Source organism: Fonsecaea multimorphosa (assembly GCF_000836435.1).
Source record: "Fonsecaea multimorphosa CBS 102226 unplaced genomic scaffold supercont1.28, whole genome shotgun sequence".
Taxonomy (NCBI): Eukaryota; Fungi; Ascomycota; class Eurotiomycetes; order Chaetothyriales; family Herpotrichiellaceae; genus Fonsecaea; species Fonsecaea multimorphosa.
Window position 1 is genome coordinate 273930 of NW_015971662.1, and position 15567 is coordinate 289496.

Here is a 15567-nt window from a genome sequence, read left to right on the forward strand (position 1 = left end):
GATTTGTGGACGGAAGACCTGCAGAGATCTGTCGGGTAGACAGTCTATGCTGAGTACCGGAGGCCTTTTGGTTTTCGGTGGTGTACAGAAATTCTGAACTGGGTTATTCAGAACGCATTTTAGTCTGCGTTTGAGCAGAAACATTCGAGAGAATATATAGACCAGAAAGGCTAGGCCCAGTCACGTCGGTCAGTCGGTGGCTTATGAACTGGCTTATCCTGAAGCCTATGGGTGCCTGGTATGCCCCTGACTGCACTTTAGCCTCGCATGGGAAGCTGGCCAATCAGAGTCGTCGCTCGCTTCGAGTTGTCTTCTTCCGGACTCTGGGATGGCCTTTGTCCTGTGGAACTGTTTTTCTGTGAAAGAAGCATTCAATAATCAATGAGATTTGGTTGGTTGCGCGAGGAAGAGCGGCATTTCCCTGTTTGCCAGCTCCGGAGCCATTCCATGCGATTTGCAGGGTGAAGACTATCTGGGTAGTGAGTGTCTAGGTCTCTGGCAGTTCGGGCACTAACGACATGGTTGGCTGGCTGCACATACAACAGCGCCTTGGAAAACGACCCTTCGCCTTGCCCTGGGCTCTGTTCTTCGAGGATCTCCTCTTCAGGTAGACATTGACTTTGACGCTGACTCCGGGGGGGTGAACACTGGCTAGAAGCCGGTAGGTGGGAGCCAAGAGAATCCGAGTAGCGTAGCAGTGGGAAGGATCGCAGGTCAAGTTTCGGCAACGTCATAAAGCTGTTCTTTTGTTAAACTCGCATCAGATCATACTCATATGTCCAAAGTTGGCTCTGATCGTCCCGTCAAGAGACGTTGTTGTATTCAGTCGGAGTAAACGGTCAGACAATGAATATCTTCTCCCGTTCCTTCCTCACCTTAGGATGAGGAGGGGAATTGAGATCCCATTCAAAAGTCCCAAGCCATTGCCATGTCCGTCTATCTTCATCATTTGAGCCTACCACAGCAAATACCAGTCCGTTCGACCGGCCGCGGTACGCGTGGAACAGAGCGCCTCGCGAGGTATTGTCATGCACGGGAAGAAGCAGCATTGAGTGTTGATATTTCCCAAGTTGAAAGTGGCCACGGAGAATGCGTGCCTGGACGGGCTCACGCCCTCGGTGGCCTAACCAGGGAAGTTTCTGGATTAGGCTAGTAAGTGCAGTGTTCTCGCGCGGCTCCTGCCCCAATTCAGGAATTTCGAAAGTGGCAAACCTGCCATCGAGACCGTCTGGGGTAATTATCGCGATCGTCGTCCGTGAGCCATCGAATAAGTGTTCTTGGGAGTATGGGGAAACCCTGTTCGACACAGCCAGCGGCAACTCTGGTTGAGAAGGTGCCCATCGGAATCCCTTGCACCGAAGCCTTGGCTGGGACGAAAACAGCACACCTGTGCTTAAGGAATAGCCTATCTTCGACTTCCAGAATGCCTCTGCAGTATAAACTGGCTTGTCGTCAATGAGCAGGCTCAAGATCACAATACTGTCTCCTGGTCTGGATGCATGTCGACGAGCCAACAGGTGCAGGGCTTCCTCGACGGGGACGTAACCCTCCATTTGCTTGAGAATTTCTTCATCGGGTGATTCGACGTCGTATTTCGCTGTCGGCAGAAGCTGTTGGCTTGTGAGGAGTAATGTTGCAATGTCGATCGCACCGTCGTGGTGGACGTTTAGAAGGCAGTCTCTCAGCGCAATGGTCTTGTTATCCTTGCACAGCAGATGGATATTATGCCGTGCACGCATCGACTCTAGTAGAGTCCAAGACCTAAGAGCCCAGTCACAAACCAGTAGGGTGCACAGGATAGCCTCTTGTGTCTCTATCGACGCGTGAGATATGTCAATCGCCATAAGATCACGATCCCAGACCAGGGTCATGCTGCTTGTGTGAAACACCTCGTTGATATATGTAATCGCTTCAGCACGAAGTTGATGATCCTCTGGTATACAGGGTGTGTCCATCCAATAACTGTCGCAATTGTTTTCTCGAGCAATTCGGACGAGACGTTGGTGTAGACAGTCGTTGAAGCCGGTGTGCGGCCTGCCACCCGCACCATGAGCCCACACGTGCGACACAGCAATGGTCTGGGGAGAAGCTCGGCAGTAACGAATGTAGCCGCCATCCGAGTCAGTGATGGATACTGCTCTCGCACCGGAGACACTGCGATAGCTCGTCTCGTCCCACAACAAGCTCTGGCATTGCCCGTCACAAGATGCATCATGAGCAGACTGGTCAACTATTTTTAAGCCTGTGAAACGTTGACAATATGTCGGGCCTTGTCCACTGCACGGGCGACATGGTCCACCTAGGCATCGAGCTGGTCTTTGACCATGGAGTGCTGAAAAGCGCTGGTGAAAACGACGAAAATCCTGGCTGACAGAAGCTCTATCTGATCGCAGCAGCTCGAATGCCCAAGGGCACAGGTATTGTGACGGTTTTAAAGGTAACCAGTGTAGGCCCATTTGCGGCAGTGGATGCCTCATGTTAAGTCTGTAAAGCTTCTGGACATCATATCCAAGTTGCAAGTGAAAGTGCAGAGCGCTGTGGAGATATAGCATGAGGCCCCGATACCAGCATGTCCAGAGAAAACTCGAGGCCAGTAACCAAGACTGCTGTTCCACGGCATCGTTGCAGTGATAGAGCAACGAAAAGGTCGACTCCGAAATCTCGGCCAGGGTGATGAGGTACTCCCCAAAAAGATCCACGAGAATGCTATTTTTTGCATCATGTACCTGGACAATGGTCAAGGCAATCTTGATGGTGTTTGTGTCGAACCATCTAGTCACGAGCAGCTTATCCCAGGTGTCCCGGTCCAAAGGAACGTGGCTGTCATGTACACCTTCGAAGTAAAGCCAGTTGAACTTACTGCCTCGAAACATCGCAATCAAGGCCTGCGTAAGAGGAGGAGTAGCAGGCATGCGAGATAATAGAGCGCAAGCCTTCGAGACCATATAGTCCTCGTCGAGGATGCCATCGTAACAGCAATCAATCAAAGCCGCTATCTTCTGATCGAGCTGAGCGACATGATCTTGGGGTTCTCGGACAGCGTGGAAGTAAGATCTGCTCATTTCTCTCAGCCGTTCCTTTTGCCGAGCCGCCGTAAAAATATAGAATAGGTCGCTCGTCGCATCGTGGTCTATGGCTCGAGCGTGAAAGGTCCTAGGCTGGCCAATAGAGTTGGTCTTCTTCCATTCCAGTCCATCCTGATATATTGACTTTACACGCTCCCTCGTGTAGGTTGACAGTGATTCGCGAGGGCCATCTATCATGGCGGTCAACACGCATAGTCATTGGATCGTCGAGCTTGAGTAGCACGTGCAGGATCACTGTTCGGACATTAAACGGTGAGGCCAGTGCGATTTGTACGCTTTCAGAGTGTGGTAGACTGCCGGCCACACTGAAGCTGCACTTGTCGTGCCGTGGAGATAATGAGGGCCTTCTGTAGTGTCAGAAAGGGTCTCCGCTCAGCCTCCTGGCCTGCACTGGACGCTGAGGGTCGACATGGAGTATGAAAGGGAACTGAGAGAGCCTCCGTTGGTGTTGATGAGGTCGCAGCGTAGTCCCGGGTGGATCGAGCCTGGTGAAAAAGAAGCACTTGATGAATCGAGGCCCAAGTCTCTAGAGGTGTATGAATACGAGGTCGGTAAGTACCTAGGTATGGAGGCCTTGGTGCTGCCTACGTGTACTCGGTACATTGCGCAGCGTAACCGGGACAGGCGGCTAGCTGTTTAGTGGCGCTCAGTTTTGCTGGCTCAGCATGCTGCTTGCCTCTCTACCTACCTAGGTAGGTAGGTAGGTACGGTGCGCTTGCTAGTAGGTGCTTGCGGGGATGTGGGGGAGCACCCAGCGGGCCCATTGATATTCAGTCAAAGCCTCCTAGCCCGGGCTGCTCGGCCACGCCCACGCCGGGGGACACCTACCTAGGTACTCACCAGGTATGTACCTACCTAGGTAGGTATGACTCAAGCCGCCTCCACAGGTTTCGCTCGACCTCTCGCGGTGACGGGAAGGTGGGTGCCTATAAGTTTACGCGTTTTGTCATCCGCCGCTAGTCTGCCTGGGCTTTATGAGCATTCTGCAAACCCTGCGGGTCTTCAACTCTGTCACGCTCTGACGCCGTTTTATCTCAGATATGGTGAATTAGCTGAAAGACGAGACCATGCCGAGTTCCTCATCCGCTGGGCCCGGTCCTGAGCCGAAGCTTCCAGAGAAATACAAGCGAAAACTCACAGAGGCAAGGAGAGAGCAAAACCGACGATCACAGCGCGCCTGGCGAGAAAGGCAGAAGCAACGTCGGGATGAAGAGATCAGAGCCAAGGTCGCGCAAGAATTGTCAAAGAGGGAGAGTGAACATGTGCCGCAGCAGCTGTCCGCCATGGATTGCCAGGTGTCCCCGTCGACGGAATCGTTTGAGGCTGGGGAAGGCCCATCCACTGCCTTTCTAGAGCCGCCTCCTGACGAGAGATTGACGGATATGGGCGCCGACAACGATGCAAGCGAAGCGACGGCGTTGCCAGAGCCAGTTCTTCCCCTGAGACTTGCGGTTTATTACTACGTGCCGCCAATCCCAGACGCTGCTGACATGCGACACTCATGGCCCGTCCCAGACGATGTCGATTCGAAGACATATACGCTCCCACCAGGTGTTATTCCAAGAGGAAGCCCTCTGAACAGCCTGTCCCCTTCACTGTCGCCGATGCGACAATTGTCGCCATTTCAGCGCTCCTCTCACGCTTCGCCGCACTCAGACTCGTCAAAATCTCGAAGTATATCACAGACGCGATCATTCCTCCCATCACCTTATAAAAACCATCTCCAGCTGGTCGGAGAGTCATGTTTCGCAGCGACCATGTCCATCGCCCAGAGCCTAGGTATTTCCGTCGTCTCATATGTCAACGATCACCCTTCTCCCTTCTCAACCACTTCCAATGCCGATATCCACACGATCCCGGTCGATCTCCGACCAACCGCCCATCAACTCATCATCCCTCACCCATCATACCTGGATTGCATTCCTTTCCCCCACTTCCGGAGCATGGCCATCTACCTCTCGAGCGTCAAGAAACTGGATCACATGAGTCTCTTCCTCGACCTGATGCACGACGGCATGGTCTGTTGGGGGCGGCAGTGCGCCAATGGACGCTATGGAAGAAGCATGCGAGATGGCGTGGCGTGGAACAAGCGGAGTTGGGAAGTCAGGCGGTGGTTCTGGCGCAAGTGGAGCTGGATTGCCAGAATGACAGTCGAGGACATTGATAGCGGCGTTGTCACGCATCAGACCGAGGAGGAGTTTGACGATGAGGACGGAATGTTGAGTGGCAGCCAATGGTGGTGGTCTCTTCATGACGACGACGAAGGCCCTCTCCCCAGCGGAGACGTAGCGTCAAGCTCGTCGGACGTGGTCCCGGCCGAAGAAGAATCGGAGGAGCTGGGCAGCCTTCTCAGTCGCCACGAGGTCTGTAATGTTGGAATACGCTCGTTGAACGAGGCAGACTTGTTGGTGAGTTGGGATTGATGAGATTTTGAAGCGTGTTTTGCGCCATTCTATCCCCATTCGAAGTGCTATCCTTCTATGGGATTTGGGAGAGATATTCTGGAAAGGGTCGGGTCGATCAAAAAGTGGGAAGTTAGGAAAAGCGAAATGCCGTGTATAAGACTCGAGAAATTGGGAGGCAAAGTGTAATAATTGCTGGCAAGGGCTGGAATCAATCGAATCTGGATCTGATTAGGTACTGTACAAGTTTTCTTCCTAAACAGACGCAGGACTACACCCCGTCCTATATGCAAGCGGCCCTGCGCATGATCGCCGACATTTCTCAGTCGAGGCGGAACCGGCAAGCAAATACACGCCGAGGCTATATCCATTCACCAAGCGGGCCATTTGTCTTCGGCTCGGCCACGAAACCATCAGGCGGAACCACGACATTCGACGGCGCAGACGAGGAGCTCTTCTCCAGATCCATCACTTGCTCCTTTCCCCACCACGAGCGTCGCTCCTTCTGAGAGTCCAACGTGTCTTCCGTCGCGACCCTGCCGCGCCCAATTCCCGTACCAACTGTATGCTCGCGACCGATCCATATATACGCATCTGCAATCCTCTTTGGCAGGGGCTGCGCACCGCTACGGTCGTGATCATCTTGGATCACAGCATCCAGATGGCTTTGACCCCTGCTGGCGCGGACAGCCGTTGAGAAGCTGTTCGAATACACGGCGCCCATGCTAGAAATGGCGAGCATTGCCAGAAGAATGCATATGGCGCTGCTGCCGATGGCGAGGGAGTATGCAATGATAAGGTCTCGGCTGTCGTAGGAATACACGTTGCGCGAGAACGTGGATGTCGCGTTGACTTTCACAAATGTCAAGTCTGAAGCATCGCCGCGTAGGTCATCGCGCGGCAGCACCGCATAGCGGGCTGAGAGAGTCATGTTCTGGAACAAAGTCTCAAATGTCCGCTGAAGCTGGATCATAGCGGAGTCGTCAAAAGGATCCGGAAACGCGTCGTTGAACAAGATGGGGCTGGTCTCCAGAGCGAGGCTAGTCTGTTCATACTGCAGCAGGGGATCATTTGGATAGTCGAGGTGACCGCTGGTGATGGCACCGAATGTTTCCATGAGACCTGCATAGTCGAGAATCGTGCTGGTCTCGGGGCTGGCCGTGAGCGCTGGTTTGATGCTACTCCAACCCGGCATCCAGTTTTCGAATTTCAGAGTGGGAGTAAGAATCTGCTCGCCGGTTCTGCGGACGTCGAAGTCGAGGTTCCATGAGGCGTTGTATAGGGCACACTCGATGACATAGATGGGATTTGCCATCGTAGCTTGAGTTGCGACATCGGGGGCAATGCTGTAATAGATCTTTGCTGCATCTGGCGAAGTTTGGTCAAGGATCCGGAGGTTGCTGTTCTGGTCGGGATCTAAAACGAGCATGCCGTCGACCAGAGTATCGTTTGAAGACGCAGCTGGTCTAGGGATCCAGGCGTCGAACATCAACGACGTTTGATTCCTCTTTTGATATGGGAGGATGATGTTCGTCAACTGCAATGTGACTTCGGCTCCAGCGGTGGAACAAGATACCGCTGGACCAAAGAAACCCATAGACCAGGTCAAGTTGGTGGGGAAAGTGCCCACTGACAGAATCTCGGTCTCGAACAGCGTTGCAAGCGTTGGGCCCTTCAGATAGGACCTTGCACCACCATAAAACACAGTTCCGTTGTCGGCTATCACTGGGGCACCGTACGACCCTTTGCCATATTCTCGCTGCTGTACAGAGATGGTACTTGGCTCGGTCGCAGATGCGGACACCACGGAGATTGTGCCAGGCGTGATGATGGCTACTAATGGTATGAGCCTAGCGAGTTGTCAGTCGTGGCAGGGATTAATATGCTATGTTTCAAATAGGTGTCGGGATGGAATTGGAGGAGTCTGAAAGGAAGTCGACACGAATGGCAGCAACATGGTGGGCGTACCAGACAATGGCCACAGCCAACAATAGGACCGGGCGTCGAACCCAGAAAGCTAGATGGCGGAGCTCAAGGATGTTGTCCAACGCCCCGAACATATAGTCGAACTGACTGAGCTTCATGGATCTTCCCCTTGCATGGTGCCACACGCGTTGGAAGTATGCAGTACTGGCAGCCAGCACCAGTAGTACTTTGACGAGATAGGCCAGTGCATTTCCTGCTCTGAAAATCCATTGTTGATCAACAGAGACTGCTGCGACAGCTCTTCCCTGGAGCTTGAGATTGAGGACGTGATGGCCAATCGCGGAAGTGATGGCCCCAAGAAAGCAGAGGAACATGACAACTGGGCCACGCCAGTCAATCGACTGAGGTAGCAGCTCACATTTAGAGGGCAGGATGGCACCCATTGAGCATTGGCCTGTCGCTCCAAAACGACCTGTAAACGAATCAACAGATATTGCCAACCACAAACATTCCGCCAAATCAACTCTTGCTAGCCAGCAGGAGCTTGACAGCGAGAAAGAAGAGAACAGGTTACACTGTCGGTCCAGGCATAGTGTGATGGAAGTATGTCTTGTACAGCCAGCTGCAAACCTCAAACCTTTTACTCGTGGGTCGAAAACGTCCGACTACGGCCAAAGGCAGCTCAGACATTTTATGATATGTAGGACTTAGCCTCCCAGTCATCGTCATCAGCAGACACAATGGTTGCAGAGGAGAGGCAGCAGTCTCACTGCACTTTCCCTTAAGGTTTCGTGACCGTGAAACGGGCGACAAAAGAAAGGCGCTCAGCCGTTAGTTTGGCGCCGGTCAATGACAGAGTCAAGGAACGCTGGACCATGGAGTTGTGATCTGAAGCGGACAAGAGGAGAGGAGCATAGAGACATGGTCGTTGCACGAATGAGAGGTGATGGCCATCGAGGTTGCCGCCGAGCCCGGCGGCTGGCGCGTGGAGGACCAGCCACTGTTTCATGACATCCAAAGGTTGAGAGAAGAGGAAACAATCTTTGCAGAATTCGCAGTCAAATGTCAGACATAAACGCATTTCAAATGACGGGAAACTACTAGGTATGGCTTACAATGGTTGGTCAATTTGATCATTCAGTTAGGAGCAACTACAGCTATTTACCAGAACTCATCTTGAGTAATTAATGCTTCCCTTTACCTCTTTTTGATCCTCGTCTCGATTATAGGTTTGGATGGGTCCCTGTGTAGACATTGGCTTTCTGCTTAAAGTTCCCCGTTGCCATCACTTCAAAATCCATGTCTGTTAGCCCAATCGAGAATCACATTATAGGCGCCCGTGGCATTGTGATGCAGATTGAGCCCATGGCCCACATTCGGCTGAAGATACGTCTCGACGTCGCTGCTCCCGTTGAACGACTGCACCGCCGCACTGCCGGGACCAAAGAGGCCCGTGCAGTTTGAAGCGCAGAAGATCAAATCCTCCACCGAGGCGAGATAAAACACCGGACCCTTGAAGTTTGGCGCGGTGACGGGCAAGGTTGACATCGTGAGGAACTCGCCAAACGTGAATGGGAATTTGGTTGCTTCCGCGAACTGGAGCACGGCGGGGTCAAAGTACGGATAAGCGAAGAAGGAATATTGGTTGCCGTATTGGTCTGGCCAGGTGAGGAAGCCGGAGGAGTAAGTGCTGTTAGGGAAGCGCTTGGGTTGGTTCGTGTTGGCAAAGTGCAGCGCCGTGTTGGACACAAACAGAGGGACGTAATTACCGAGGGCGGAGTAGCCAGTCAACACCACGCCGTCGGTGAGGTCTGGAGCGACTGAGGCGAGAGACGCCGTCAACTCGCTACCGAAGCTGTGGCCCACATGGATGACTTTCTGTGGGACAGGGACTTGCGAAATATTCCCTGCGCGAGCGAGGGTCGTGAAACTAGCGAGCACTTCGAGCTCAACAAGGGCTTGGATCTCCGTAAATGGGTTTCCGACCGTGGAGGGTGTGATGCCCAAACGATTCCAGGAGAGCGTGCTGTATCCCGCACCCGTAGCGCTATTGACGTAGGAGTATTGAGCGTCATTAGGCTTTGACGGTAGATAAAAGTCCCAGTAGCTTCGGTTGAACCCGAGACCGTGTGTGAGAATGTGCAAGGTCGAAGCCTTGGGTCCGGGCATGGCTGGAGTGCAATACTCTGCACTGATATTGAACGTCTTTGTCAGTGTGGTAGTGTTGAGATTGGGAGTAGAGGGCGTCCGGAGAGTGATTTGGTTGGCAAATGCCGTGGCAGCATATTGATTTGGAAATTCTGTGAACGGCGGGACGATCACCGTTACGTTGTTCACTGGCACTTTGACCATGAAGCTCGTGCAGGTATAGTTATGCTTGGGAACCGCTTGGGCGGTAGCTCCCAAGGCTGGAAGCAGGAGCGACAGCCAAACAGAAGTAGAAAAATGCATGGTCGCGTGCTACCGGGAGCCTTGTATTCAAGAGTTTCAAGGGGAACGTGATGCTCGATACATCTGAGACTCACCTGCTAAACGGCAGAACCATTGAGATTAAATAGGTTTGAAGATGGCATTGCATCCCTCCGCAGAAGAGACTTTCCCTACAGATCCTGTTGTGCACGGGGTCCTTCGTCCCAAGCATTCTGTGTTTTCAGCTTGATGCCAGTATGCGGGTCGCTGGAGAGGGCTACTCAACATGGCATAGATGTTTGTTGTTTCATTGCATCATTGGCGACTCCCAAGCCTCCAGAGTGGGTGGTACGAAGGATTAGAAGCTCCCTGCAATCGAGCCATTGTGCGTCGAGGTCCAGCTGCCTCTGTTTGGCAAGGCGCTCCAACTGCAAAGGATTGTGGTAAAGGCTGAGGACATTACCAAACCACGCCAAACCTGCTTACTCACCCAGCAGCCACTGGAAAGGTACCGCGTATTCTTTCCTTGACGGCAGCAACGGCACTTTAGTTTCATGACAAATCGGGCGTGTGAACATGGCACCTGCTCGAGCCGGAGCTCAATGGGATTCAAACTCGGAGTCCGAGACCAATCAAAATCTGGTGTTTCTCCAACTTGGTCTGTAGAAAAGGCAAGCGAAGTGACTAATGGCAAAATATCGGCAGGAGGATCAAAACCGAAGAGGATGGCGTAGAGAAACAAGGCTGGTGCGTTGCAGTGCTCAGGTCTTAATTGTGTATCAAATTAAAAGTCTATTGTCGTGCGTGGTTCGTCATCGGGTCGTCCAAGTCTGTTTGTTTATCATTTCTTGTAGAGCATTGACAGGACGGAATGAGCCATTTCATGCTGCACGCTGTTAGCCAGAACTTCCGCCAAGTGAAATTTTTGGGAATGCTCACATCTTCGTCCGTTTCGCAGACCAACGTATGTATCCTGTCGCTGGTGCCGATATCCACCACGTCATTGCCCTCCGTGCCCTTCTTGTTCTTCTCGTCATCGAGAGTGAACCCGAGGCACGACACCTTGTCGATCACCACTTGTCGCAAGTATGAGCTCTTTTCGCCGATGCCCCCAGCAAATACCAAGGCATCGACTTTGCCACCCAACTTGACATAGTAGTTGCCAACGAATCCTACGACTCGGTCGATAAAGATGTTGAACGCGAGTTTGTGGGTGTCCGGGGCGTTCGGATCCGCAATCTTCGAAAAGTCTGTTGTCCCCGTCAATGCCTTCCAACCGGACTGTTTGTTGAGAATCTCTTCCGCAGTGGAGATATGGAGATCCTTGGTGCTGTTGGGGCTCAGTGCACTGGCATCGGACGTGTAATGAAAGACAAGACTGGGATCAATGTCTCCGCTCCGGGAACCGCCCGGCAAGCCTGATACGGGGGTCAAGCCCATGGTTGTGTCGATTGACCGTCCATTCTGTATTGCGCACATGGATGCACCGCTCCCCAGGTGAAGGGCAATGATGTTCGTCTCGGATTCGGGCATGCCCAGGAACGCGGCCGTGGTTCTTGTGATATATTGGTAACTCAGCCCATGAAACCCGTATTTGCGCAGACCCTTCTCTTTTGCAATTTTCTGGTCGATGGCATAACTCTTGACGTAGTCAGGCATTGTTTGGTGGAACGAGGAGTCGAAGCATGCGACGTTGATGACATTAGGCAGGTGTTCATGGCAGGCCAGCATGAGACCGACAGCGGAGGCATTGTGCCTAGATGACGATTAGCATTTCGCAAGGTCAACGGTTCCGAGTGCTCAAGGGCGTACAAGGGTGCAAGATCTGAGAGCTTGTTGATCTTATTCAAAGTCTTTTTGGTTATGAACTGGCTGATGAGCAGTTAGTCCCGCGCCAAAACCGATCGCGACTTTGGTCCGGGCGTGTCGGGTGTCTGTGCTCACTTCTCCTCGAAATTTCCTCCCTGTACAACTCGATGGGCCGTGTAGTCGATGTCATCTTTGCTGGAGACCTCTGGGATCTCTGCGTCAGCAAGGAAGGCGTTCAAAATATGCTCAAAGGCGTGGTTGTGGTCATTGACGTCGCCGACTTCGCGGGTGTCTTTGTAGGAGCCACGAAGATATTTTAGGCGCGCAGGAGGGGCATTGATGGAAGATATTTCCGCGCTCCCCAGGCGCCGAAGCCCTCTGGCCTTGCCCTCAGTTTCTTCCTCCACAAACAGTGTTGTCTTCAGTGAAGAGCTGCCGGCGTTGATGGAGAGGATCACGTTGGCCATTTTGTGAAGCAGGTCGGAGGATCTCAATACAGTTTGGACGAGGCCGGGCATTGACATGGCTTGTTACATACTATTTATCCTGAAGAAGCATAAAGGACGGCATGAGATCACACCACATGGTTTATTGGCGCGTTTCCACTCACATGTCTCTGACTGTCACTGGGTGGATGGCGTGCAGATGCCCATCATTACCATGTCAAGTCAGATTCGCACCTGCAACCCTTTGTGAGCATCCAGGAACCCGCCGAGTGCGTTTCCGTGACGTCGATCAATTCATCCGTGGTGCCGTCTGCTGCTTCGATCAATTGACATCACGCTGGAGTGAAGAACCGCACGAACCGTTTCTTTCGCCCCGCTGAGGTGATGATGAGACATGAGGCAGGTATCGATCATTGATTTCGAGTCTCTTTCCTACCTACTCTTTGATACTTTTGACATGAAAGCTTCTTCTCCTTGCTGGCTGACTGTGCAGGAATTACCCAAGCACGTATCCCGAAACGACCCAGTTCCATTTTCGTTCAGCTGCGAGCATAGGTGCCTTTGAACATACATATGTACCCCTAGACACGCCAGTCAACAATGCCTGGTGAAGTGATCGATCGCCCAAACCCCGAACCTGCGCCCTCGAATGTCCCTGACTATGTCTCGGATCTGCTCGTCAAACTCGACAAGCCGACGTTGGCTGACAAGACCAATGATGCTATTGCAAAGTATAGGCGCGCAGCCAACTACATCGCTGCCGCCATGATCTTTCTGCAGAATAATGTTCTTCTTCAGCGGGACCTGAAATTTGAAGACATCAAGCCCCGATTGTTGGGCCACTGGGGGACGTGTCCTGGTCTTACCCTTGTCTACTCACATCTTAACCTCCTGATCAAGGCTCATGATCTGGACATGTTGTACGTTGTTGGGCCAGGTCACGGAGCTCCAGCCATCCTGGCCAATCTGTGGCTCGAAGGGTCTTTGGCCAGATTCTATCCTCATTGTTCGCAAGACGCCCAAGGTCTCCATAACCTCATCTCGAATTTTAGCACGACAGGTGGATTCCCAAGTCACATCAATGCTGAAACACCTGGTGCCATTCACGAAGGTGGAGAGCTTGGGTATGCTCTCAGCGTGAGTTTTGGCGCTGTCATGGATAACCCAGATTTGATCGTCTGTTGCATCGTAGGCGACGGTGAGTGCGAGACGGGCCCGACTGCAACGGCGTGGCACAGTTACAAGTACATCGATCCGCGGGAGTCCGGAGCAGTCCTGCCGATTGTGCATGTTAACGGTTTCAAGATCAGCGAGAGAACCATCTATGGGCAAGTCTCTCCCCCCCAAATACATCGGTTCATTTTGGACAGAATAGTTCATTTGGTCTCCTCGAGTTGGGCATGGGCTAACAATCACTCACAGGTGTATGGATGACAAGGAAATGGCGGCCTTGTTCACCGGATATGGATATCAACCGAGAGTGGTTGATGACCTGGACGATATTGATGCAGACCTCTCTAACTCCATGGAATGGGCTCTTGCTGAAATCAGACGAATACAAGCAGCGGCCAGAAGCGGAAGTCCCATAATGAAACCACGTTGGCCAGTGCTAATTCTCCGTACTCCGAAAGGATGGTCTGGACCGAAGAAAGTCCACGGTCAAATCGTCGAAGGCTCCTTCCACGCGCACCAGGTCCCTCTGCCTAAGGCTAAGACCGACTCCGAGGAACTGAAGCTGCTTCAAGGATGGCTGGAGTCCTACAAGCCAAAGGAACTGTTCAAGGACAACGGTGATGTAATCGACGATATCAAGTCTACCATCCCCGAGAAACCCGACCGCCGTCTTGGCCAGAAGAAAGAAGTATATAACGCCTATCGAGGACTAAAGCCTATTGATTGGCGCAATTTTGCTGTGAAAAAGGGCACTTCGGAGAGCTCCATGAAAACTGTGGGCAAACTTCTCGAGGAGATTGTCAAAGACAACCCCACCACATTCCGGATCTTCTCTCCAGACGAGTTCGAGTCCAACAAGCTGGATGCAGTCTTGAGTTCTACCAATCGCAACTTCCAGTGGGATCAATTCTCCAATGCGAGGGGCGGTCGTCTGATTGAGACCCTCTCCGAACACCAATGTCAAGGCTGGTTACAGGGCTACACGCTCACGGGTCGAGTCGGCCTATTCCCGAGCTACGAGGCTTTCCTCGGTATCATTCACACCATGATGGTGCAGTATGCAAAATTCGGCAAGATGGGTCGCGAGTCAAAGTGGCGCAACGACATTGCCAGCATTAATTATCTCGAGACGTCGACGTGGACACGGCAAGAGCACAATGGCTTCTCACACCAGAATCCAAGTTTCATTGGCGCGGTGTTGAACCTGAAGCCACATGCCGCCCGAGTCTATCTTCCTCCAGATGCAAATACTTTTCTCTCTACAATGGCACATTGTCTTCAATCCAAGAATTACGTCAATCTGATGGTGGGCTCCAAACAGCCTTCTGCCATTTTTCTCTCCGTGGATGAGGCCGAGAATCACTGCCGTGCCGGTGCGTCCGTTTGGAAATTTGCCTCCACAGACGACGGGCTGAATCCAGATGTGGTATTGGTGGGCATTGGGGCCGAATTGACCTTCGAAGTCATTGCCGCGGCAGACTTGCTTCGGTCGAAGATGCCTGAGATGCGCGTGCGAGTTGTCAATGTCACGGACCTCATGATCTTAGGGGCGTCTAGCAGCCACCCTCACGCTTTGACAAATGATGCTTTCGACGCTCTCTTCACCGAAGACGTTCCCATCCACTTCAACTATCATGGTTACGCGAATGAGCTGAAAGGGCTCTTGTTTGGGCGCCCTAATATGCAGCGTGTTACGATTGCGAGCTATAACGAAGAAGGATCCACCACCACTCCTTTCAATATGATGCTTGTAAACGGTACGAGTCGGTACCACGTGGCTATGCAAGCTATCAAGGGGGCGGCGAAGCGGAACGAGAAAGTCAGGTTGAGATCACACGAGGTGATGAGCGAACTAACGGGAATGATCAGCAAGACGCAGAAATACATCATGGACGAGAAAACCGGTAAGCAAGTCTTTGCTTCTCTGACAACCACAGGGACCGCGCTAATCTCGGGACATCGCAGATCCGGACTACCTCAATGATATTGGGAATTTCAAGATTGATACGGCTTCAATGAGTGAAGGATAATTGGCGTGTTCAGGACACAAACCGGTCTTGAGTGAAAACTGTCCGTCGAAAAACGCGGTGGTGGGTTTGTTGGCAAATGGACGAAGATCATCAGGAAGGCGTTTCAAAAGCACTGAGAGAAGCGATGACACAACGGTGCTTGCAGGATGCCCAGTGTTTTCTGCTCGACCATGTTAGTCCCATCCTTTTAGCTGCTTGGTAGATAAGACCAGGGAAATAGTGACATAGATTGCTTAACCCGACTTGATCCTATTCTTCTTCCTTTGAAGCGAGACTATGACCAACC

General features: G+C 52.3%; 6 protein-coding genes across 6 annotated transcripts; 2 read left to right on the top strand and 4 right to left on the bottom strand.

Moving 5' to 3' along the window:
* Positions 1-839: 839 nt before the first annotated feature.
* Z520_10181 (uncharacterized protein) lies at positions 840-3263 on the bottom strand (the record flags this gene model as incomplete). Its single annotated transcript, XM_016780675.1, has 1 exon — positions 840-3263. One exon carries the CDS (start codon positions 3261-3263, stop codon positions 840-842), a length of 2424 nt encoding a protein of 807 aa, XP_016628278.1.
* Positions 3264-4153: 890 nt separating this feature from the next.
* Z520_10182 (uncharacterized protein) lies at positions 4154-5509 on the top strand (the record flags this gene model as incomplete). The annotated part of the gene is made up of 1 exon (XM_016780676.1): positions 4154-5509. One exon carries the CDS (start codon positions 4154-4156, stop codon positions 5507-5509), a length of 1356 nt encoding a protein of 451 aa, XP_016628279.1.
* A 340-nt stretch (positions 5510-5849) lies between these two features.
* On the bottom strand, positions 5850-7857 carry Z520_10183 (uncharacterized protein; the record flags this gene model as incomplete). Its single annotated transcript, XM_016780677.1, has 2 exons — positions 5850-7338; positions 7457-7857. The coding sequence occupies 2 exons, from the start codon at positions 7855-7857 to the stop codon at positions 5850-5852; spliced, it is 1890 nt and encodes a 629-aa protein (XP_016628280.1).
* An 847-nt stretch (positions 7858-8704) lies between these two features.
* Z520_10184 (uncharacterized protein) lies at positions 8705-9865 on the bottom strand (the record flags this gene model as incomplete). Its single annotated transcript, XM_016780678.1, has 1 exon — positions 8705-9865. The coding sequence occupies one exon, from the start codon at positions 9863-9865 to the stop codon at positions 8705-8707; it is 1161 nt and encodes a 386-aa protein (XP_016628281.1).
* A 750-nt stretch (positions 9866-10615) lies between these two features.
* Positions 10616-12099, bottom strand: Z520_10185 (uncharacterized protein; the record flags this gene model as incomplete). Its single annotated transcript, XM_016780679.1, has 3 exons — positions 10616-11579; positions 11636-11695; positions 11768-12099. 3 exons carry the CDS (start codon positions 12097-12099, stop codon positions 10616-10618), a joined length of 1356 nt encoding a protein of 451 aa, XP_016628282.1.
* Positions 12100-12678: 579 nt separating this feature from the next.
* Positions 12679-15281, top strand: Z520_10186 (uncharacterized protein; the record flags this gene model as incomplete). The annotated part of the gene is made up of 3 exons (XM_016780680.1): positions 12679-13433; positions 13501-15155; positions 15217-15281. 3 exons carry the CDS (start codon positions 12679-12681, stop codon positions 15279-15281), a joined length of 2475 nt encoding a protein of 824 aa, XP_016628283.1.
* Positions 15282-15567: the final 286 nt, after the last annotated feature.